The sequence below is a fragment of the Hemitrygon akajei genome, chromosome 1 (assembly GCF_048418815.1).
Source record: "Hemitrygon akajei chromosome 1, sHemAka1.3, whole genome shotgun sequence".
Taxonomy (NCBI): domain Eukaryota; kingdom Metazoa; phylum Chordata; class Chondrichthyes; order Myliobatiformes; family Dasyatidae; genus Hemitrygon; species Hemitrygon akajei.
In genome coordinates, this window is record NC_133124.1 from 199,303,859 (window position 1) to 199,330,597 (window position 26,739).

The following is a 26,739-nucleotide window of genomic DNA, read 5'->3' on the forward strand; positions in this document are numbered from 1 at the left end:
ACGTGTGCCTCATAGTTCCATTAGAAAACTAGATATTCTGTAGAATGTACCTCTCCTGTGCCTTCCGAATTCTTCCCAGATTCTCCAGCCACTGCTGTTACACCATCATCCTTGCTAGTGCCCCTTCCAATCAACATTGGCCAGCTCTTCTCTCACATCTCTGTAATTCCCTAATTCCATTATTCCACCAATTCTAGTAGAAAAGGAGATGTATGAATTTAAGTTATTCATACAATGCCCTTAAATAAAGGTAAAGCATCTCAAAATCTATAACCTAAGTGCTATCAGGCAAAGATTTAGGGCATGCCAAATAATAAACTATGGAACCAGTGGCCAAAAGATTGTCAAAATAAATTGAAATTATTTAAGTTTATATGAAAACCTAAACATGCGTTCAGTATTCTTTAAATTTTGTCCAATAACATCCCATGAAACATTTTACAGCATTTTAAGGCAATGTATAAATATACCACATATTTAACATAGTAAACCATTCCAAATCACTAGAGAATTAACAGACAAATATTTTACTGAGGCACGTAATCCTCAGACATCCCACCCTGCAAAAACTCATTTCAGGGAGGTAGCACCACCACAGCCCCATATCTACCCCCCCCCCAACCCGGTTGACCCCCAAGGGTGTATGTATACAGGACATTTGATTATGAAAGAACACAACAATTTATTTGATCACATATTGAAACTATTCACACACACACACACACACACACACGTATTCTTTGTTGAGTATTTTGTTGACATTCTCAATGCTAACAGCCAAATGCTAATGCAAATAACTTTTCTATTTCTTTTGCAAACTTTCCTTGTACTGTGATGTGGCTTGTTGGCAGATTTGAGCATTTTGCCAGATGTCTCAACCTCATAGCAGTCTGTGTCAATGAATTTGTTAATTTTGCAAGACATCAGATTCACAAGTGTTTTGTGAAAGATATAAAGTACACCTCTACTCTAGTGACCTTCTCTGTCAGACTTTGGTTTTCTGCTGAAAAGAACTGTGAAATACTTGAACAGCCTTCCCTGCACTTAGCTTCCCTAATATGTTGTGGTCCCTAAAAGAAATAAAAGCATAAAGTATATCCTCACTATACTGCCTTATGCAAAAAATGTGACATTAAAATATGTACTTGTGTAATATTATATTATCATGGAGTCATTTTTTTCTTATTCTATTACAACTTTAAGCAAGTCTACAGGGAGTTTGGCCTCATCAATAGAGTAGCTCCTTAGCAGCTAGCCAGTTAGTTTAAATAATGTTAGCTGTGCTAATGAACGAATGACACCTCTTAAACTCACCTCAACATGTCTTTTACAGTCATTTAACCCACCATGGGCAATAGAAAAGTCGCTGATGCAAACAGTGCAGCAGACAAGACTGTTATTATTTTTGACCCCTACACTTTAGTGTAGTCTGGGGTGAAGTAAATTTTATATTTTCTTTTTTTTGAAACACTCAGCCACAGCGCTGCAGGACACTAAACTGAACTGATGGACAATGAAAGAGAGAGAGAGGTCGACTGTAAAGACTGCCCACAGAAAACTGATAGGTCTACTTAGCATACAGAGAGACCGATCAGGATTCATTCATTCTCATTCTCTCTCTCTCTCTCTCTCTCTCTCTCTCTCTCTCTCTCTCTCTCTCTCTCTCTCTCTCTCTCTCTCCCTCTCGCTCCCCTCCCCCCCTCCCCCCCCCCCGAGTTTTAGCATTTTTTTGCAATAAGTGGTGCCTTTTCCATTGAGAAGTTCAGATTTATAACCCCAAATTTTACCAGGATCTGATAAATCAATCAATGCCCCTAAAGGAGTTAATATCTATAGCTATAAAGACACAATAGTCAAGTCAGAAGCCCTCAAAGATTTCTTCTGCTCTCTGTATATTAGAGTAAATAATGGAAGAAACCATTTATACCATTGTATTCGCATCAGCTCCAAAACCTTATTGTTATTGAAATATTTGTGATATGCAGTCGCCACGGCAATGTGGGAAAGATGGCAGCTAATTTGTGAACAGCAAGCTCCCACAAATCACAATGAATAGGATAATCTGCTCTGTGATATTGTGGTGAAGGATATACATTGACGGGGACTCTAATGTGTGCAATTTTGCTTTTGTATATCTTGCTGGATAGGTAGGGCATGGTCATCATACAAAGTCAGTGGCATTATGTATTTTTATACATGTGATGAAGTAACTAATTTGGAAGTAAATTAATTTGGTTCCAACTAAATAGGAATCAAGAAATATCCAATCAGCTATTTTTTAATGGAAACCTAAATATTTATAAAATCAATTACACATAATGATCAATTGAGCTGAAGTAGTATTTGGAGAGAATTTGGAGAGAAACAGTTTACATTTCAATGGTTCAAAGGCTTCATTTAATATCACAGAATGTATACAGTATACAACATGAAATTCTTATTCTTCACAGATATCTACAAAACAGAAGAAAACCCCTAAAGAATTAATGACAGAACCCCAAAGCCCCCTTCCCCCTCCCATGCACAAACAGCAAAGCATCAACTCTCCCCCTTCCCAAGTTCCTGCAGAAAGCATTAGCAAACCCCCCCCCCCACCACCCACCATGCAAGCAACAGCAAAGCTCCAAAGCGACCACAATCTAGAGTCCATCAACAAAAGACTCTTCATCCTAACAGCTCGACATCCCACAGGCTCTCTTTCTCTCACTAACAAGGAAGAGAGAGGTATCGCTCTTTCCACAGCGAGAGGGGAGACCAACAGCTCGCTGTTCAGGTATAAAGTATGACCTTTCCAAACTAACTTAGTGTTCCTGATGATAGGTTAAAAGGCTAAAACGTTATTTAATTCTCTTCACTCATGCACCCAGTCTCCCTGACTACTACCAGCATTATATTTCTAGATCTTCAAATTGGGATTGGTTTACTTAATTTATTCTGCTAGAAAATGTTGCATGTCCACAATCCGCCCTGAGTCCTTTTATTTAACCTCTTCCAACAAAGTTACTGTATTTCAGCCATAACCTTCTTAATAAATGGCACTTACATAATTTCATAGGCATTATCTTCCCAAAGGTTTTTCTTAAAAAATTGGCATGATCTGTCATAATGAGAGCTGCTTCCAGGGTAGCAGGGTGGGGTGAATTAAAAAACATGCAGCTTGGTAACCAATTATGGTGCAACATCATGTTCAAATGAACGAGTACAACTCGTTTGGATGAAGGAGAAAAGTGAAATATTTAAGGGGAACCTGAAGAGAACTATCTTTACCCAGATGATGGTATGAGTGTGGAACAAGCTGCCAGCAGTGGTAGATGTGGGTTCGATTGCAACATTTATGTGACGCTTGGATAAGTACAACTGATGACAGGAGTATGGAGGCCCAGGTGTAGGTTGATGGGACCAAGCATAATAACTGTTCGCAGACATTAGATGGGCTGAAAGGCCTGGTTTTGTGCTGTGGTACTCTCTGACTGTATGTCTCTAACTTCAACAGAACTTCCTTCTTACAATCCAAGTTTTCTTACAGATTCAGTTCAGTGAAAAGTCTATTTGCAAACAGGTATACACAATAACGGAAGCTCACCCTGTACATATCTATAGAACTTTGCAGATAAACACTTCTAAACTCAAGAATGTTTGAAGAAAAAAAACAGGCTATCAAACTTACATGATCAATAAAGATCAAAAAGACCCAACCCCACCCAAAGGCACATAGCAGAAAACTATGCCAAATATAATCGTGACTCAATAAAACCATCACACGTGCCTCAGGTTAAATTCTAATACATTAATATCACTATTGTACTGAGCTGTTTATGAGACCAACTGCTTAGCTAACTCTTTAATTTATGGTATATAGATTATGGTTGTGTTGAAGCATGTTATAAAGCTGTTTAGCTCACAGACGTATCATCCACATCAGAGTGATTCTTCCTGCGGTTCACCCTAACATAACTTGCTCATTGTAGGTACGTGTACGTAAACCTTTCATCGTGACAATAAGCCTCGCATTATCTGCCAGGGCAGTCTTCTGAGCACAGTAACATGTTTCATCTTGAGACAAGATTTACGTAATGCCATTTGTATAAAAATACCTCCAGTTTCAGGAGCAATGATTAGCTCGCAATACAGCAATATCACGCAATATTAGCGCGCAATATCATTGCCGCTCTGTTAACTTCATACTTCAATTATGCACATTAATTATTTTCTTAGGTTGTTCAGTATTAAGGCACTATTTCTTCACCATTTTTGTTATTTAAGGGTCTTACGATATATGCTAAATGGAAATCTCTGGCATATCAGAGAAACCATCTGTAAAGCAAAATGAAGAGAAAACAGAAATACTTCTGCTTGGTCCCAAAGCCAACAGAGATAACATCTTGGTAAACCTGGGAACTTGGCTTGCCTTGTAAAATCAGAAGTAACTAGTCTGGGTGGTATCCTTGATTCAGATTTGAATTTTAAATCCCACATAAAGAAAGTGACCAGAACACCACTTCCACACTTAAGAAATATTGCAAAGGTACGCTCGCTGCTGTCAAGTAATGATATTGAAAAATTAATTCAGGTCTTTATACTCAATAGACTAGATTACTCCAATGTACTGGTCTTCCAAAGCAATCTATTGACAAACTTCAGCAACATTCAAAATGCCACTGCTTGACTTTTCACCAAAATCAGGATGATGGAACACATTACTCCCACACTAGCCACTCTGTATTTGCTTCTTGTATGTTTTGGAATTGATTTTAAAGTTCTCTTACTTGTTTTTAAGGCTCTTAATGGTCTTGGACCAGAGTACATCACAGAATCATTTTTGTTTTATAATCCTATTCAAACTCTCAGGTCTTCTTCTACCATTCTCTTAATTTTAAGCAATTTCCATCAAAAGACAATTGGCAGGTCAGCTTTTGTGAACTACGCTCCTAAACATAGTTTAATGTAATTCAGTACCTAAGGGATGCAGACTCAGTTGATAATTTTAAACACCAACTCAAAACCTATTTATTTAATCTTGTTTTAACTAACATATTTTCATCTTTTATTTTCATGTTATTTTATTTTCGTATTTGTTCCTTTATCCCATTGTAAAGCACTTTTAACTACATCATCTTTTTCAATAAAGTTATTATTATCATTAAGTATGATTCTTTAAAGTTTAAATTATCAATCATCGGTTTCAAAAGAGGAAGTAATCCCAAGTAACGCAACATATCCATAAGCAATTCTTATTAACTTACATTACTCAGCGCATTCCTGAAAGAAAATGAGTGATGACACATGATGCTCTATATATAAATACTTCTCAAATAAATGTACAATGTCACCTTAATATTCACAATATACTGTACACTGTATTTAAAAGTTAAATATTTATCCATACATATAACAAATGGGACACAAATAAGCCATTCAGCTCAATTAGTCTGTGAAAGCTTCACATTGCCTTCCTCATGCCTCAAATTATCTATTACTTTTACCTGACCTGCATTGCTTCCTATTGCCAAGGGAGAAAATAATCAATAAAATCTATAATGATCTAATCTGACTTTAGCAAGCAATGAGCCCTCAACAGAAACAGAGATGAAAGATTATTTTTAAAGATTAGCTTTATTTGTCATATGTACATCAAATCATACAAATCTCACAGCAAAATGCATTATTTTGCATCAACAACCACTGTCCTAGATAGGCTTAGGCATCCTGCAAGCGTTGCCATGCTTCCTGTGCCAACGCAGCACGTCCACAACTTATTAACTCTAGCTCACACAATTTTGGAATGTGGGCAGAAACCGGAGCACTGGGAGGAAACCCATGTCTCACAGGGAGAAAGTATACACTCCTGACAGACATTGGCAGGAATTGAACCCCAATCCTAGAGCTGAAGCTGTAAAGCATTATGCTAACTGATATACCACCATGTTAAGTACGCAGCTCTAAAACTGACATGATTCACAGTATTCTGGAATAAGCCAAAATCAACAAGTTATCATGAGAGCCGAAAGAAACAAAAACTAATGAGGAAACCTAAACCGGCCAGTTCAACCTGCCTTCCTCTAGTGCAAGTTGTTCACAAACCCACAAGGGAAACAGTTTTAACTTTCAAATAATGTCAGAAAATTGGAAATATAGCTAAAAACCTTCAACAGGAAAATCAAAATATAATTCTCAGAATTCTCTGCTGCCTGTGGTGTCTATACTGACCTCAATGTCAATTTAAATGTATTCCTTTGAATTTAATACTTGACCAGTGGACCTGACTTTTCTAAACCTCATGTTATTCACTTCCCTTTCAGTAAAATACAAATGAAACAAACATGACTGTTGCAATTAAATTTAACACTATAGGATCTTTTGTCTTGAACTCAATTTTACATAAACTCAAAGTTCAAAATAAATCCATAGAATAATAATCATAACAGAACGATAGCACCAATTTGGGTGTTCAACCAATGTGCAAAAGACAACAAACTGTGCACAAACAAAAAGAAAGAAATAATAGAACAAATAAATGGGCAATAACTATTCAGAACTTGAGATGAAGAGTCCTTGAAAGTGAGCCTATTCATTGTGGGAACATTTCAATAATGGAGCAAGTGAAGTTAAATTAAGTTATCCCCTTTGGTTCAAGGGCCTAATGGCTGAGAGGCAGTAACTGTCGCTCTTCCTGGTGGTGTGAGTCCTGAGGCTCCTGTACCTTGTTCCTGATGGCAGCAGTGAGAAGAGCGCATATCTTGGATGGTGGGGTCTCTGAAGATGGATACTGCTTTCTTGCGACATGTAGATGTGATCAGTAGTTCGGAGGGCTTTACCCGTGATGGACTGGGCCATATCCACTACTTTTTGTAGGATTATCTGTTCATGGGTTTTGGTATTTCCACACCAGACTATGATACAGCCAGTCAATATAGTCTCCACTACTCATCTATAGTGTTATAGCGTCAGTCACGTGTGCTTCTGTGGTTATTAGACACTACACTTGGCTTAGAGTGAACAGTTTTTAAACAGCATCAGTTGAATGTGTTTGTGTTCAAAAATCAGTGATTTTTCTCATTGATCCTTGCTGAGAAATAAGTAGTAAGAGAATTCAGAACTGTTATGCTCAATGCGTTTTCTAGCATTCAGACTTGGAAATACCAGAAACAGCCAGGAGTGAAAATGAAATTAGTTTACTACTTCAATAAGTTAATAACTATAAAGAATTTGAAGGTATCAATAATAATCTTGAATGTTACCTTTGGTCCCCTCTGGACACTCAACTCTCACCTGTGGCTCCAAGAAGCTGCTTGCATATGACAGTGCCCACATCCTGGTACACCTCTTTGACAGATGGGGTAAACCAGGTAAGGGTAGCCAATGAGTGTCACCCCAGTGAAACAGGGACATACCTATCTTAGCATGCGAAGTCAGCTCCAGCGAACTGGGCAGATGAGATCCAATGGCAAGAAAGGCAGTTCTGCAATGCTACATGGAGAGCAAAGAACAGGCCAAGGCACAGAAGCAGTCTTGGCCAAACAGGGAAGACCCAGTTGTGACATCTACTCAAACGACTGAATCCAGTGCAATGGCTTTCCCACTTTAAAAACTCTCCTGCACAGGTGTCTGCATCACCTGATACAAGACAAGCACCAGTAGTATTGGTTATATTCTAAGTTGTCCTGCATTTCATTTAAATACATAATTTGTTACTCAGTTAAACAGCAGTTTCTGTTTCTATACCTTTCTAACTATTTCCATGAAACTGGCTAATTGAGGCAGCTGCCTAGTTGGGCCAAAATGTACCGTCCTGATGTGTCCCAATTAACCAGAATCCACTGTATTATGTGGCTTAGTGTAACATGTCTTTAAGTTGATAAAGTGTAACACGAAGTGAACACAGCACAGAATATCTTTAATAGCGCTTAACAAAGGGATTGCCCTTAAAAGTTCAATAGTACATGCTACTAGCATGTAGCAAATAAATGAATTACCTGGACACAATGGGCTAGACTGTCCCATATGACACATACAAAGGAGAGTTACAAGATGAAGACAGCTGGCTTTGCACTTTCTACAGAAACGCTGCTTGTCAGCCAAACCTTAAAAAAAATTGAACCATCGTCTTCTATTTGAGTGAACAGAACAAGTAACTGTATATCTCTTTAACAAATCAGATTAAAGAATTGCTCACCAGTTGCACAGAAATGAAGTTCAGAGGCTAAATTCAATATCAGATAGGATATAAAATGCAGAATAAAGTTAGGGAAAGAAAGACGAGGAGAAATGGAGAATGATGACAAGCAATCAGAGTTTTAAAAGAAAAGACAAAAGTAAAGAAGCTATCCATTTATTTATTATAATCATAAACACTGAAAAAGTGAGTGTCTGTATTCGTGCAAGTCTTGATAAAAGGTCTCAGCCTGAAACGTCAACTGTGTATTCATCTCAATCGGCCAGATCTGAGTTCCTCCAGCATTTTTTGTTCTTTGATTTGGATTTCCAGCATCTGGATATCTTATGTTTATGATCTCTGCAAGTTAATTTTTAGTGCCAGAGAGGTTTCTATAAATGTTGTCTGTAGCAATAACATTAAGATGGGAAGTCTACCTGATGTCCAGGTTTATGACATCAACTTTGACTTGGAGTGGAAGGGGAAAGATTCATTAAGTCCACGTGGGTACCAATGACATAGGTTGAACAAAGAAAGGGTTTCTAACAGGGACTACTTAAGAACATTAGAACTAAATTTTAAAAAATAAGAATCAAAAAGGTGATGATCTCTGGATTTCTACCAAAGCCACATACAAAATGGCACGGGGTCAATAAGATTAGAGAGGTAAATGTGTGGCTCAGAGACTGGTATGAAAGAAGTAGGCTTGAATTCTTGTAACATTGCCACACGTATTGAGGAAGAAGGAAGTTGTTCTGGTGAGATGGACTCCACCTGAACCATGCTGGGTACAGGGTCCTGAAGAAATGCAAAATTAGGGCTATGGATAGGGCTTTAAACTAAATACTAGGGGGAGGGTTGAATGTGTAGACAATTTTGGGAAGAGGGATGGTGAATCTAGACCTGAAAGTGTTATAACTGATACACACAATGTACAAAACAAGGAAATTAAGCTTATAGTGTAGTTAGAAATTGGTAGGCACTACACTGTGGCATCAGTGTCATGGCTGAAAGAGGGTCACAGCTGGGAGAATTAAACATCCATGGATATACATCTATGTACATCTATGGTAACATATACATATTGTATATGTTACCATGTACAACTCATTTTCTTGCAGGCATTCACAGTAAATACAAGTAACACAACAGAATTAATCATTGACCTCCCCCAATGTCTAAAGGACAGCAAACTGCACATTCAAAAAGAAAGTAAATATGTAATAAATAAATAAGCAAGCAATAGATATAATGAAATGTAGAGTCCTTAAAAGTGAACCCATAAGTTGTGGGAACAATTCAGTGATAGGGTGAGTGAAATTGAGTGAAGTTATCCCATTTGGTTCAAGAGCCTGATGCTTGAGCAGTAATAACTGTTCCTGAACCTGGAGGTGTGGTTCTTGAGGCTCCTGTACCTTCTTCCTGATGGCAGCAATGAGAAGAGTACATGGTCAGGATAGTGGAGGTCCTTGATGATGAATGCTGCTTTCATACAACAGCATTCCACGTAGATGTGCTCAATGGTGGGGGAAGGAACCCATGAGGGACTGGGCCATATCCACTCCATTTTGTAGGTGCTTCTGTTCAAGGGCATTGGTGATTCCATACCAGACTGTGATGCAATCAGTCAATATATTTATATAGAAGTTACCCAATTTTTAGATAACATAGCAAATCTTTACAACTTTCTAAGAAGGTAGAGGCACTGCTGTGCTTTCTTTGTAATGGCACATACGCACTGGACCTAGAATAGATCCTCTGAAATGATACCACAGAATTTAAAATTGCTGAGTCTCTCCACCTCTGATCCCTCGATGAGAACTGGCTCAGGGACCTTCGGTTTCTTCCTTCTCAAGTCAATAATCAGCTCCTCGGTCTTGCTGACATAGAGTGAGAGGTTGTTGTTGTGGCACCACTCAGCTAGATTTTCATTCTGTGGCTTCAACTGTTACAGCCACAGGGGAGATGGTGCCGACAGTGGTGTGGGAGAGAACAGAAGCAATGTTGGGCCTACTGGAATCTGTTCTGGGTTGGAGACTGAACCCTGCAGACCAGCTCTGCCATCAGTGCTGCTCTCCAGTGTTCGTTCCCTGGAAGATGCTTTCATCTGCAATTGACTCAGTGGAAGATGAGGAACTGCTGCCATACTTGTTCTTGCAGAAACATAGCTCCAGGACAACATACCATGCCCCATTAATCTTCAGGCCATGTCACCCCAGACTTGCCGTAATATTATTTTTGTGACTGTATGTGCTATTGTTACAATATGTGCTATGTTTGACTTATGTGCTGTGTTTTACACCTTGGCACTGGAGGAATGCTGTTTTGTTTAGCTGTATACATCTGTACAGTTAAATGACAATTAAACCTGAACTTGAATTAAAGCTTTATAGGGCATTTGTAAAGATAAAGATTTAAAGCTTTATTTGTCACATGAAATATGAGTCAGACCACATTTGGGAGTATGATGAGCAATTCTGTATATGTAAGTAAAGATGTGCTGGTGTTTGAGAGGGTCCACCAGATATTTACGAGAATGATCCCAGCTATAAGAGGGTTCATGTATGAGAAGTGTTGAAGTTTCTGGGCCTGTACTCATTGGAGTTTAGAAGCATGAGAAGGGATCTCATTGGAGAAGCAGATACGAAGAAGATGTTTCCAGTAATGGGAGTGTCAAACACTGGAAGACAAAACATCGGAATAAAAGGACATCGTTGTAGAACAGAGATGAGGAGGAATTTCTTTCGCCAGATGGTATTAAGAGTATCATAGGTTACAGGGAGGAGGCAAGAAAATGGGACTGAGAGAGAAAAGTTAAAAAATCAATCAACCATAATCAAATGGTGGAGTAGACTCGATGGACCAAACAGCATAATTCTGCTCCTGTTTTATGCTTAACGTGAACTGGGTGTTTCTTGCTACAAAACTGCTCTCTCATAATTCACAGATCGATATTCAGATTTTCATGCTTTATCCATATATGCACATATCAGCACATAAGTAAGATAAAGTACCGTTAGGTATCCTCTACAGGTGTTCCCCCCCGCCTTTTCAAAGGTAGAACGTTCCTATGAAACCTAAAGCGAAGAACCATTAATTTATATGGGAAAAATTTTCATAAAAGCGAAAATCCTCTTTGTAATGCGAAAACAGGTTACTAATGTAAGTCTTTTGTAAAAGCGAAGTGGCATAAAACGAACATTCGTAAGGCAGGGGACACCTGTATTTTTAAGTAGAGAAATCAAATCCATTCCATTTTGGAGAGACAGAATAATTTAGGTTACTTAATGGTCAATGACAAAAGAAAAATAATGTGTAGGCCTCCGTTAGTCTCGATAGACCATGGATTTGCTCCTTGGAAAGTTTTCAGGGTGCAAGCCTGGGCAAGGTTTTTTTTTTATGGAAGACCGGCAGTTGCCCAAGCTGCAAGTCTCCCCTCTCCACGCCACCGATGTTGTCCAAGGGAAGGGCATTAGGACCCATACAGCTTGGCACCGGTGTCATTGCAGAGCAATGTGTGGTTAAGTGCCTTGCTCAAGGACACACATGCAGCGTCAGCCAAGGCTCGAACTAGTGACCTTCAGATCACTAGACGAACGCCTTAACCACTTGGCTACGCTCCAACACAGAAAAATAAACACCAAAATGAAATAAAAATTAATAGAACCACTAAAGGCAGAAGCCAAATGCATTTTAACATGTACTTACGGTCTTTGGCACAATCTGTTTCTTGGGCTGACCAATCTTGAAAGGTATCCTGCAAAACATAATTACTATTTCAGAATTGCATTTCCTCAGAGTCCACTTTATTTTAATGGTCAGCTGTGGTTCAGTTAGCAATACTTTCAGTTGAGATCAAAAGGTTGTTGGTTCAAGTGCTTCCCCAGAGAGGCAAGCTCAGAAGTCTTGGTTGGTGCTCCAGCACAGCAGAGTAAGAGCTGGAGGTAAAGTCATTCAGATCAGATGTTAAACTGAGGCACTTACTTACTGCCTATTGGGTGGATATAAAAGTTCTATCTGAGGAGCAGCAGTGATGTTAAGTACAGTGTCTTAGCTAATTGGTCCGATGTTCAAGAAGAGAACCAGGGATAATGCTGGAAACTATAGAGTGGTGAGTTTGATGCCATTGGTAGGGAGGTTACTGGAGTGAATTCTTAGGGACAGGATTTACAAGCTTTTGGAAAACCATGGCCAAATTAGGAAGAGACAGCATGGCCTTGCACATCTTACTAACTTTGATTGAGTTTTTAGATGACATGACAAGGATGATTCATGAAGATAGAGCAGTGGATGTTGTCTACGTGGATTTCAGTAAGGTGTCTGAAGAGGTCCCTCAAAGGAGGCTGATCTAAAAAATTAAGATGGGATCCATTTTGAATTGGCCATTTGCATTCAGGGTTGCCCACAGAAGGCAGATTGTAGCGGTTGAAGGGACTTATTCTAGCTGGAGATCTGTGATTCCACGGGGATATGTACAGGGACCTCTGCTGTTTGGCGTGTATTTAAATGAACTAAATGAACATGTAAATGGGTGGGTTAGTAAGTTTGCAGATGATACAAAGATTGGCGGTGTTGTGGATAGCTTAGAAAATGGCCATGAATATAGAGGGATATTGATCATTTGCAGATATGGGCAGAGAAATGGCAGTTGGCATTTAACCCGGTCAAATGTGAGATGTTGCACTTTGGTGGGTCAAATGTAGAGACAATACTGCTAACGGTTACACAGGATGATAGAGTGGTTAAGAAGGTTTTTGCCATGCTTGCCTTCAGTAGTCAAGGCATTGTGTTCAAAAGTCAGGAAGTTACGTTGCAGCTTTATAAAATTCTAGTCAGGCCGCATTTGGAGTATTGTATACATTTCTGGTCAACTCATTATAGAAGGAATGTCGAGACTTTGGAGACGGTGCAGAAGTTTACCATGATGCTACCTGGATTATGTTATAATGAGAGACTGGACAAACTTGGTTTGTTTTCTCTGAAGCAGGGGAGGCTGAGTGAAGATATGATAAAGGTTTATAAGATTATGAGGAATAGATAGAATAGACAGAATCTTTTTCCATGGGTTGAAATGTCTAAAACCGGAGGTCCTGCACTGAAGGTGAGAGGGGATAATAGTAAAGGAAATGTGAGGGCAAGTGCTTTTTTTATATGCAGAGTGGTAGAGGTTATTAAGGACTTTTAAGGGAACTTTAGATCAGCACATGAATATGAGAAAAATAGAAGAATATGGACTTTGTGTCGACAGAAAAGATTAGTTTAGTTGATCTTTTCATCACTAATTTTAATTGACTCAGCACAACAATGAGGCCAAAGGGCTGTTCCTGTGCTATACTGTTCTATGTTCTAATACAGTATCTATCTCAATGATATTAACAGAGAACAGAGTACCTGCTCGTTATTGCAGCTTATTGAAGCTTCATGTGTTCAATTTAACTGCTGCACTTCCTACATCACACCAATAATTACATTTCATAAAACACAGAACATAGGTGCTCCATCAAAGTTCTATCTAACCCTTCCCTTGCACATAGCTCTCCATTTTTCAGTTATTCTTATGCCTATCTAAGAGCCTTTTAAAAGTGCTTGATACATCTGCTTCTACCACCACCCCTGGCAATGCATTCTACCACCACCATTTTCTGTGTAACAAAACTTAACTCTGACATCCCCGCTATGCTTTCCTCCAATAAGCTTAAAATTATGCCTCATATTAGCCATTTTCGTCCTAGGAAAATAAGTCACTAGCTGTCATTTCTTTCTATGTCCCTTATCCTATACACCCGTATCAAGTCTCTCATCCTCCTTTGCTCCAAAGAGACAAGCTCCAGCTCAACTTATCCTCATAAGACATGCTTTTTAATCCAGGCAGCATCCTGGCAAATCACCTCTCTAAAGTTTCCACATTCTTCCTATAATGAGGCTACCAGAAATTCACACAATTCTCCAACTGTAGTCAAAGCAGAGTTTCATAGAGCTGCAACATTTCAAAGTTCTAAAAATGCTACAGAACATTTTTGAACACGTAGACAGAGCATAAAAGTTGTTAAACATTCTTCAATTATTTGAAAGTGCTGAGAGATTATTAAACTTCTGCAACGTAGAGTCCTTAAATATTAGTTGCTTTGTCATAATTGTTAACCAAAATTAAAAAAAGAAAAAATATATAAACTTCTCTCTTACAATGCAACATTATTTATTAATCACAAACTCAAGCTTTAACCAAATTATCATGAACACAAGAGATTATTGGCTTGACGTCAACAAAGGAATTGAAATTGGAGACAAGGTATTGAAGTAGATCAGCTATTGACATGATATAAGATGTATCTGGCTCAAGGGACAAAATGGTCTTGCCCTGTGTTATTGTTTGCTTCTCGATAATGTCATGGGCTGCAATAATCAAATGAGCACTTATTAGAATATTAAGTGAATAAGTACTGTATCTTCAAATTGTCTAAGTCAAAGAGTTCCGCTGATTTCAAATGTGCAAGTGAGGTACAATTTCAGCTAGTGTGAGAGGGGTGAAAGGTGAACATTGACTAAAATATAGAGATCACTCACTCACTACGTGAATTCTGGATCACAGTATTTGGCTAAAGCCGTACCCCTGAAGATTCTCCACAAGCTCAGTTTCAATCAGAAACCAAACATTAAAGAAAATCATAATGAAATGAGATCTATTATACAATTTATTTCAAAGATAAACTTCTCATCCCAATTTTGATCTCAAAGGACATTACATTTTCAATTAGATGATAACATCCAAGCAAATGGCTCAATCCCAAGAAGCCATAGTGATCTATGAGCAAAACTAACTGGGAATGAGATAAGAGGAAAGATACAGAGGTCCAGCAAAGCTAAGTAAAATTATAGGAGTTGAATGGTATTCACAGTGCATGCTTTTTAGTAAAAAAAGTATATTCCTCAGTATAAGCTTAATCTCAATACTCGAATTACCACATTTTAGATAAGGTTTTAAACTGTGCATTATTTATACTTTGCCCATCGATTACAGATTTACAAACACACTTCAGGTTAATCCATTATGAAGTTTAGCCTTTTGAAGCATAGAACAGACAATTTTGAGTTTAGAAAACTCATCTATCTATGTTGTAATGCCAGAAAATGTTTTTGTTACACTTTGCACTAAACGTTAACGTGCCTCGGAAAATAACATCAGTCAGTGATTTTTGCCATCTCCAGCCAAGAGAGAAAAAAGGAAATTACACAGAAGATTTAGTTGACAATCTGTTAATAGAACTGGCTCAAACCTGAAATCAAAATCAGCTAACTGGCTGAGACACATTTAGTGTAGGCTACAGCCAATCAGAGATTGACTTTCAAGGAAGCTGAAAATCAAAATGATGAAACAAAAACAGAAAATGCTGGAGACATTCAGCAGATCGGGTACCATCTGTGGAAAGGGAAACAGTGATTAATTCAGATCAAAACCATTTGTCAGAATTGTGAAAGAGAGAATATGTTAATTTTTCATTGAAAACAAGATGGGGAGCGGAACTGACCATCTCAGCTCTAGGTTATCAACACAGTTTTATCCCTGATCTGATGGGCATATGGCTCACTTGCTTTACAAATAAAAGACAATAAGATACAGGAGCAGAATAAGGCCATTCAGCCCATCAAGTCTTCTCCGTTATTCCATCGTGACAGATTTATTATCCCTCTTAACCCTGTTCTCCTGCCTTCTCTCCATAACCTTTGATTCCCTTCCTAGTCAAAAATCTATCCACTTACATTTTAAATATACCCAATCATTGGTCGGTGCATTGAGTATAAAGGTAGGGAAGTCATGTTACAGCTGTATAAAACTTTGATCAGAGCTTGTTTAAAATATTGTGCGCAGTTCTGGTCACTGCATTACAGGAAGGATGTGAAAGCTTCGGACCTGGTGTAGAAGAGGTTCACCTGGATGTTGCCTGGATTAGAGAGCATTAGCTATAAAGGAGGTTTTAAAAACTTTGATTGTTTACTCCATAGCATCAGAGACGGAGGGGAAAACCTGATGAAATGTATATAAAATTCTGAAAGATAGATTGGGTATGTGATTGGAATCGTTTTAGGGTAACTGGAATGCCAAATAGAGGCTTTAATGTGAGAGGGGAAATGATTTTAAACAGAGTTGTAGGTGCCGGGATCATGCAGCCAGCAGAGGTGGTACTATCAGGTTAAGAGGTATTTAGTCAAGTGTATGAACAGGCAGACAATGGGAGGGATATACAGTAATGTACAAAAACTCTTAGGCACATGTAGAAAACAATCTGCAAAGCAAAGATGCTTTCAAAAGTAATGAAATTTAAAGTTTCTAAATATCAGAAGTTTACTACAAAGAGCAGTAAACAGTAAAAAAGTAAATCAAATATTTGGTGTGACTTTTAAAACTGCATCAATTCTCTTAGGTACACTGTCTTATATGAAAATCAGGTATTAGGCTGTTCCAATCATCTTTCCATGGTTCTTCTGCAGATTTTGACTGTTTTACTTGCTTCTGTCTCTCCAGGTAATCTCAGACAGCCTCGTTGATGTTGAGATGAGAGTTCTGTGAAGGCCATACCATCTGTTGCAAAACTCCTTATTCATGTTTTTGCTGAAGATAGTAATGACATTGGCTTTGTGTTTGGGGTCATTGTCCTGCAGTAGAGTGAAGTTGGGACCAATTAGACACCTCACTGATGGTATGTGTGATGGATGAGAATCTGCTTGTACTTCTCAGCATTGACAATTCCATTAATTCTGACCAGATCGCCAACTCCATTTGCAGAAATGCAGCTTCAAACCTGTAGGGAACCTCACCTGTGTTTCACTATTAGCTGCAGACACTCATCCATGTAGCACTCTCCAGCTCTTCCATGGACAAACTGCCTCATGTTTGAGCCAAATGTTACAAATTTTGATTCGTTAGTCTAGAGCATTTGCTGCCATTGTTCAGCACCCCAGTCCTTCTGCTTTTGCTCATAGGTGAGTCTTTTGGCTTTGTTTCCATTTTAGAGGAATGGCTTTTTGGCAGCAACACTTCCACGAAGACCACACTTGACAAGACTTCTCCGGAATGTAGAGGGGTGTACTTAGGTTCCTGTGTTTCTGTGAGTTCAGAGCTGAAAGCAGTGCTGAACTTCTTCTGATTTAGAAAGGACACCAGTTTGGTGTTTCTCTCAACTGCTGCACCCAGTTTCTGTGGCAAACCTCTGCGATTCTGGTCCTCAACCTTGCCTGTTCCTTTGTGCTTCTTCAGAAGAGCATGGACAACTCATCTTGAAATTCCTATTTGCGGCAAAATTTCTACTTGGGAGAGACCTTATGGATGCAGGATGGCCACCTTGTGTCTTGTTGCTATGCTCACTCTTGCCATTGTGTAAGAATTTGATGATTTGAAGGTTAAACTGTCACATCTGCAACAGATGTTCTTTGCCCAGTTTGATCTCTTCTACACCCGTTTCTGTTTCAGTTGATCGGTTGAGTTCATTCAATTCTTTATGTTATTAGCATCTGCTTGCTATCTTTGTTTAATCATGCACTGGGCTATATGCCTACAAAAAAATCAAGTTTCTATTTGAGAAGTGGTCTATTACTTAATGTTATTTTCTTTAACAGAGTACAAAAATTTCTCTCTAACATTTAATTTTTTGGAAAATGCATGTTTGGAAATTTAGAATTTGTTCTTTTCTACTGACACACATACAGAAGACAAAAATAAACAGCTAAAACAAAATTTATACACAAAATCTAAGTGCCGAAGACTTTTGCATGTACTGTAGATGTGCGAAAGGACGAGACTAATTTAATTTGGCATGAGGGTCAGCACAGGCAGGGTAAGCTGAAGAGCAATATAGTTCAAGAACAAGTGCCTTGTTCAAAGCTAATGCATTTAACTTGGGAAAGGAAATTAAGAATATACTGGCAAGCTACGATTAAAATAGAGTGAAAGCATACTCATACACAGCATCAACACCCACAATACACCAGTGGGGATCTTCTGTGTCATAAATTCACTGCTTATAAAAAATAACTATGAATTTTGCATTTTCATCATGTTGAGCTGGGTGTAGCAAAGGCTACAGGACTAGGCCATGTCCTGTTTGTAATAGCAAAGAATTGCACTACTGAACCAGCCATGCCTCTAGCAAAGTTTTTCTAATATACTTGAAACACTGGCAACTACCCAACCGCATGGAAAATTACCTGCATATACTCTAATAACAGAAAGCAAAACAAACTCACCCTGGCTAAATGGCATCCATTCAATCCATTCTCAAACGTCAGCAAGGTGATGGAAAGTGTCATGAAGCACTGCTTTGATTCTGATATTCTGCTCACTTTTACTGAGTTTGCATTTCAGCAGGGCCATACACACTCAGTGGCCACCTATTGGCTACCTCCTGTACCTAATGAAATGGCTACTCAGTGTATGCTTGTGGTCTTCTGCTGCTGTACCCCATCCACTATTAGGTTTGACAGGTTGTGCATTCAGAGATGCTCTTCAGCACACCACTGTTGTAGCACACTGTTGTTTTATAACCTTCCTATCAGCTTGAAATAGTCTGGCTACTCTCCTCTGACCTCTCATTAACAAAAATATTTCGCCCACAGAACTGCCGATCACTGGATTTTTTTTTTGTTTTGCTGCTCTACTTTCTGTAAACTCTGGAGACAGTTACGTGTGAAAATCTTAGGAGATCAGCAGTTTCTGAGATAATCAGGACCAACTTGTCTGGCACCAACAATCATTCCATGGTCAACAACTCTTTGATCACATTTCTTTCCCCATTCTGATGTTTGGCCTGAACCGCAAATGAATCTCTTGACCATGTCTGCATGCACTGAGTTGCTTCCACATGATTGGCCAATTAGATAATTGCATTAACAGCAAGAGTACGGGTGTACCTAATGAAGTGGCCACTGAGTATATTTTGACATATCATCACAGGAGGAGGCTAAGCGTGGATGAAATAGTTGAATCCCAGAGGCTAGGTGAGAATAACTACTCTTGAATTCAAAGCATGTATTCGTGGCATCAAGGAGTCCTGGTCAACTGAAAACAACAGGCATTAAGGAGAACACACCAGCAATTAGTTTTCTATCATACATAAGAAGCTAGTTTTCATTGTTGGAGGCTAATCATCCCAGTCCATAAACACAAATACAGTGTCCCAGACCCAATCATCTTCAGCTCCTTCTTCAATCATTTTCCACTTCTGACATTATGGAAGGAACTGTTTGCTGTTGTCACTGCTCAATTCCATTTACTACTTCATCAGCAAATGAAGTGGTCCACACACGTAGGCACAGAGAGACCTGTGACATTAACACTAATGCCACAAGTTTACCAAATACACTTCCACTGAGAGAGTGCCCAATTTCCACTGAAACAATCTAAGCAACTGTTCATGGCATTAATGTCACCTAGTCCTCACCACCAAAATCCTTGAGGTCAGCACAGACCAGAATTCCGATGGGCCAGTAACAAGACTGGACATCCTGCAAAAGTGGCTCACCCCTAAAATTCCAAAGATTTCCACAATCTACTTCGCATACTTGAGAACTGTGGTGAAATGCCTTCCACCTTCCTGGACATTCAGCTCCTATAAAACCATCAAGGATAGAAGCAACATACCTGATTGGTAACCATTCATCACCTGAAAGAACAAGTCCTAACTTGGCTACTGAGTTTGCTAGGTTCAATAAAATATAGTCACTCGCCTGCTCAACTCCTGTAGCACTGTCCTAACGCATGCTTTACCACCAAGAAAGATAAAAGTAGCAACATGGGAACCCCAGTTTACTTTCCAAGGTACACGTGAACTTAGCTTGGAAATATAACACCATTTCTTCATTGTCACTGGCTGTAGATCCCAGAACTCACTTCACAACAGGATTGTGGGAGTACGTTCAACAGATGTACGCAGCGGGTTAAAAAAATGTGGCTCAACATATTTTCATAGAGATAAGGCCCTGCCATTGACACTGTCATCCTTAAAAATGAAATCCTAAACTTGTGTGATACTTGTATAATGCCCTGGTTAAGATTTCTACAGCTATGCTGTCAGGTATTTTATTTTAGCCGTTTTCTGTAAAAACAGCATGTCCTGCTGATAAGAGTGTTTTGTCTTCAGCTAAAGATAAGGAGCCATGCTGTCCAACTTAGGAATGTTGTGTCAGCCAATCAGGGTTGGGGGATGTGAGAAAAGATTCTACAGAGTTGGGTGGGAAGAGTTTTCTGAAGGACAGTGGTCTGGTTTGGGGTCTTTTGACGGTAGGTGCGGTGCGAAGAGCACCACGGAAGACACCTAGAGGATCCCATCTGAAGGGGAGGTCCTATTGCAAGGAGTGATTTGCGAGACAGAGGATTCCAAGAAGGGAAGTTCTACCTGTGGTTGGTGATAAGAAGTCAGCACTGTGACTAAAGCAATATTCTCAGCTACTACAGAAATAAGGTCCAACATTTATCTGCACATTTAGACTGGTTGAACTGCAATGGGCCCTTTTATCTTGCTTTTTCTTTCTCTGTTAACTGTTTGATAAAGTTGAGAATTGGTTTATATATTTACTTTAGAATTTTATGCTGGTATACGATCTGTCCTTTCTGGGCTACCGATGACTGTGTATGGGCAATATTTACACAGCATTCGCTCAAATCAAGTTTCCTTTGATCTGAACATCCCAACGTTCCTGTTCGGTTGAACCCCAAATCATACGGACCCTGGTCATGTGTCGTTTATCCACCGCTGAGTCACGTGGCTGTTAGCAGAGTCAGCTAATGAGCCAAATCGGTATACGAGCCCCAGTGAGAGGGTTGCATTTGTAAATGAGCTCTAGTGAGAAGAGAATGCGTCACCTTGGCTGCAAGATAGCAGTGGAAGTCATGTTCCAATCATATTATTGGTTTCCATTCCTCATAAATCCTCACATGTGAACTCACTGACTGGTCTAAAGAAGAACAGGAATATGTAGAATAAAATACATGTTCTTTTGAGACCAGATCTTTGTCAATAGTCTTAGTTTTGCTGCTATAAGACTGTTAAGACACAGCATTAACAAGTCTACTGAAAACTATAGTGCACAAAGTAAACAGAGGACCACAAAGTAACTGACACAAGGAAACAAATGCAGAGCAACAAGATAATCCCCACTGTCTTTAGCAACAGAAGTCATAAATGTCGCAATTTGACTTTCTGGAAGCCGGTCAAAAACAGGCAACAATAGAACTGCTCTAAGATTCAAGCCGTCTTGAAGAAGAATTATTATTTTATATACTTGCAGGACAGATGGAGTGCAGTTCAGACTACTGTCTAGATTGTCATAAATGCTGACCCGAGCAGTGATTATACACTTGAGATCACAGGGCAGCATACGAGAAATGGCATGTTTCAAATTCCTATTAATAATGAATAAAGTACCCTTTCATGACATTACAACAAGCATTTTGGACATAGTGCATTTGCATACACTTTGTTGCTATTGAAATGAGCACGAGCTGCCAGCCATTCAGAGTTTTACCAAGGGCAATTGTATAGGCTTGCAAAGACAAACCTGGCCTCATGTTCTGATGCAAATAGGGTCGGACAAGCACAAGTGCTGACAGAGGAAGAAAATCAATGTTCAAGAATACTAACAGGCCAGGAAACATTCCAAATACCTCCGCATGGTTGTTGCACGCAGAGCTTAAAAACTGAATTAATAGCAGGTTTTTGTTCTCTCCTACTGATTGAGTACTGAAACCATCATCACTGAGAGATGCACTTAACTTGCAGAACTGTGACAGCAAGGCTCAAATCCAATTCTATCTTAACCTCCACGCAGATAAACATGGCAATCTCAGCTCTTCGGTCGCCCCACCAATATTAGGTTTTTGTTTTGCAAACGCTGAGAAGCTGAATGTGCCAAATGTTCAATGGCAGGATGTATGTCAGATGTTGTCATGTTAATTTTTTTTTAGAAAAAATAGCTTTAAAAAATCAGATTGGTTATTATTACATTTTTAGATGATTCTTTCTCAGGATGTGGCTACCAATGCCGTCATGTTTACTATCAATTCCTTATTTTCACAAATACACCTAATTATTTTTAATTTAATAGTGGTAATATTGCTTTCTGGCTGTCGGGGTCTCGACCAAAGGAGGTGTAAGGAGTTCCTTCCCTCCTCCAGCCTGCAGATTACCCTTGGGCAATGTGTAGCGCCCCTGATTGGGGTCCTATGAAGCCGTGGGAGCAGGCGGATGGTCGAATGTGCAGCTGGTGCATATCGCATGTCCTGGTAACGCAACCACTGATGCCAGGCAGACAATCTCTGAAGGGTATTGATAATGGCTGGGCTCACCCGTCTTGTAAAGACACTGCCCAGAAGTCAACGGCAAACCACTTCGGTAGAAAAATTTGCCAAGAACAATCATGGTCATAAGACCACGATTGCCCACATCATACGGCATGGCACATAATGATGATGATGACAATGAATATTGCTTTATATGATATGTGCATGAGTTATATGCACTGTGTTGTGCACTTTGGTCTGGAGGAAAGTTGCTTTGTTTGGTAATGTGGTTCATTCGTAAGGCCAGTGATGTTGTGGGGGTGGAACTGGACTCTCTGACGGTGGTGTCTGAAAAAAGGATGCTGTCCCACCGAAATGTAACACAGAGCGTCATAGGAAGTCATTCCTGCCTGTGGCCATCAAACTTTACAACTCCTCCCTCGAAGGGTCAGACACCCTGAGCTAATAGGCAGATTCTGGACTTATTTCCACTTGGCATGTTTAACTTATTATTATTTAATTATTTATGGTTTTATATTGCTGTATTTCTACACTATCCTTGGTTGGTGTGGCTGTAACGAAACCCAATTTCCCTCAGGATCAATAAAGTATGTCTGTCTGTCTGTCTGTCTGTCTGTCTGAATGACAATACATCGAGCTTAAACTTGAACCAGATATATTACTTAAGTACATCTCTGATCCAACAAAATGACCTTAAATGAGTCTCACTTGGTGTAATTTCTTCTGAAACACCTCCGCCTTTACGTAACACTATGGACTGTGTTTTCTAGGCCATCTTCCACTCCCTAGCTTTACTTTTACAGCCATACCCAGTCTAATTGGAGACATTTTGAATGTAAAACCTTCAGAGTAAATTGCAAATTGTCATATTCAACAAGGCTTTACTATATTAAAAGCAGCATTTAAAATCTAAAAGATATTGGTGTATATGATTTTAGGGAACATGATTCCAGATTTTCATTACCCTTTGTGTGGTTTCTGATGTCATTTCAGAACAATCTCACTCCATAACCAAAATGGGCTATAATGGGCCTATTTCCCAAACAGAATGGACCATAAATGGACAAGAACAACAGTTTTTGTGAATACAGGACATAAAACCACCCAGGCAGACACAAGCCAGACAAATCAGGATATTGACAGCATGAAACCTTAAAGTTTTTTCTGAAACCCTGGAAGAGAAAAAAAAACAGAACACATTGAGGAAGTTAAAGATGAAATGAAAGACCAGTGGGTAAAAAATGGTTTTCGATTTCATTGCCTGCTGCAGCACTCTAAATCACATGGTGAGATCTCTCTATTCCAGTCACAGCTCCCCGATATTTGGTTCCACGAAATACATAAATATGACTGATTAGATTTATAAGCAAGGGTCCTTGAGAACAAATGAATTAGTTATTGGGGCCACCCATTAACCCACTACGTCCACATCTACTACTCTCCACAGTCCCTCAAGCCCTTCATTCCCCCTCCCCCCATACACTGCCCCATTACAGTTACTTCTACATCGAGTTCTATAGGATTGATTTTATATTTACACTCAAGTAAGTGGCCATTTCATTAGCTACCCCACTACCAAATAAATCACTGAGTGTATGTGCATGGTCTTCCGTTGCTGCGGCCCATCCACTTCATGTTGTGTGTTCAGAGATGCTCTTCTGCAAGCCACTGTTGTAATGTGCTGTTATTTGATTTACAGACACAGAATGCCGCTCACTAGATTTTTTTTTGTTTTAAACACCATTCTCTGTAAACTCTAGAGAAAGTTGTCCATGACAATCCCAGGAGATCAGCAGTTTCTGAGATACTCAAACCACCCCATCTGTCACCAACGATCATTCCACGGTCAAAGACGACATTTCTTCCTCCTTCTAATGTTTGGTCTGAACAAAACTGAACCTCTTGACCATGTCTGCATGCTTGTATGCATTGTGCTGCTGCCACATGATTGGCTGGTTAGATATTTGCATCAACGAGCAGTTGTACAGATGTACTGGCCACTGAGCGCATATTTATTGCGTTTTCTATGCTTATTGCGTTCTTTCTATGCTGCATCAGATCTGGAGTAAAAATCTTTTTTTTCTCCTTTACACTTACAATCTACCTAAACAATATTGAATCTCATTAACAATATCTCCAAACTGTACATAGTTTTGCTAACTGCGAGGTGGGAATCTTATTTTTTCTTATATGCTAACATTTGCTCATTTGAACAAAGCACGTTTAGCATTTTAGCCCTCTGCAATCAAGTGCTTCAGGCATTGAGCCATTCTCCTGTTCCACTATCAAATTACTGTAAAGTAATTCTCACATGAGAGTTCTATGTTTTACCCATCAACTTGCCTTGCCTCTATAATCTTCGTTGCCCTTACCAAACAAAAATCGTTTTTATTTTGAATGTTTTGATTTAACTGAGCATCAGCATTAAATTAGGGTTGGGGCTGTGGGTCATGTAAGGAATTTTATCTGTCAGTGGTTGAAACAAGTTGCCTTGACATAAGCAGCCTTATACAGAAAGTAATCTCAATTAGGAGCGTTACAGACTTCATATATGCTTGAAGAAAAGATTCTAAACATAACCCTGAACCCTATAGAGTGAATCCATACATTTTCTTACAACACAAAGGCTATACAGTCAGCCCTCCTTATCCGCGGGGGATTGGTTCCGGGACCCCTCGCGGATACCAAAATTCGCGGATGCTCAAGTCCCTTATTCAACCTGTCTCAATGCGGTGGACATTAGGACCCAGCGGAACCCCAGACCTTATTTAACCCGTCTTAGTGCGGTGGATATTAGGACCCAGCAGCAGAGATCTGAATCCGCAGTGTTTCTGTTCACGAAAATAATCACGATCGCGATTGAAAATAAAGTGGAAATAATAAATTGATCGGAAAGACGTGAAACGCCATTGGTCATTGGAAAAGCGTTAGGCTACAGTCGGTCAACGATCTGAACAAATTTAATGGATAAAGTGAGAAAGGCTGTGCCCGATGAAAGCTACAATTATTACTAAGCAACGCAGTGGTTTAATTATTGGGTTTTTGATCCTCACATCAACCCGACACGATGGAGAGCACACTCGATAGCGGTCTGTCACTGGATTGAACTCGGGAAGAAGTTCCCGAGCCCGGTGCTGAAACATATATTCTTAAGTGTTTTATATGCATAGAAAGGTAAAATATATACTCCATACTAAGACAAACGTTTGACTAACTGACGCTAAATAACACCGGATGTACCTGTTCCGACTTACTTAGTAAGAGAACTTCCGATTTTTTTCGATCCCAATCCACGATAACCCACGCACATCCTCCCGCATACTTTAAATCATCTCCAGATTACTTATAATACCTAAATACAATGTAAATACTATGTAAAATGGTTGTTATACTGCATTGTTTAGGGAATAATGACAAGAAAAAAAGTCTGTACATGCTCGAACAACAAGTGCTGGAAGAGCACTTCCAGGTTTTCGCGATTCACGGTTGGTGGAATTCGCACATGCGGAATTCGCGGATAAGGAGGGCCGACTGTATAGCTCATCAGGTACTGGTACTCTGTTCAACCACATCAATCCCATTTCTCACTTATTTCCCTGTCCTTATTCACCTCATTTGGACATCAACTCCTCCCTGATTCCTCTACCACCCACATACACCTGTGAGTGAGTGACTGACAGCAGTCAATTAATCTACTGATTTTTAAAAGGTAGTGCCTCAAAAAGACGGTACCGATCATTAAGGACCCCTAACAACCAGGACATGTCCCTCTCTCATTACTACCATCACAGAGGAGGTAAAGCAACCCGAAGACACACACTCAAATGATTTAGGAACAGCTTCCCCTCCACCATCAGATTTCTGAATGGACAATGAACCCATTAACTCTACCTCACTATTTTTGCTCACTCTTTGCACTCTTATTTAATTTATACAGTGCATATATTTTATGTATTACATTGTACTGCTGCCATAAAACAATACATTTCATGAGCTACGCCAGTGCTAATAAACCCAATTCTGATTCAAGAACGATGCATTTGGAACCACAGGGCAAAAGCAGAGCAACTGGAGAAAACCCATACAATCACAGGGAGAATGCACGAAATCCACACAGACGTCACTGAGTCCAGATTACACTCAGGTCACTAGAGCAAAGCGGCAGTGCACTACTTGGTCAGCTACTGTGCTGACACTGGTCTTTGAAACCATTATGAGTAGATCTGCTCTACACATTGCATCAACTTCTGATCAAGTTTAAAAACTTCACCCTTGCAAAAGAATGGCTGTACTGAAC

At 39.4% G+C, this 26,739-nt stretch overlaps 1 protein-coding gene across 1 annotated transcript in view; it reads right to left on the bottom strand.

The window, feature by feature from the left end:
• bin3 (bridging integrator 3) overlaps nt 1-26,739 on the bottom strand; it is a 193,758-nt gene that overhangs the window by 151,128 nt on the left and 15,891 nt on the right. The window contains exon 2 of the mRNA XM_073058353.1: nt 11,861-11,909. Within this exon, the coding sequence (XP_072914454.1) occupies nt 11,861-11,909 (49 nt within the window). The remainder of the gene's footprint in view (nt 1-11,860; nt 11,910-26,739) is intronic.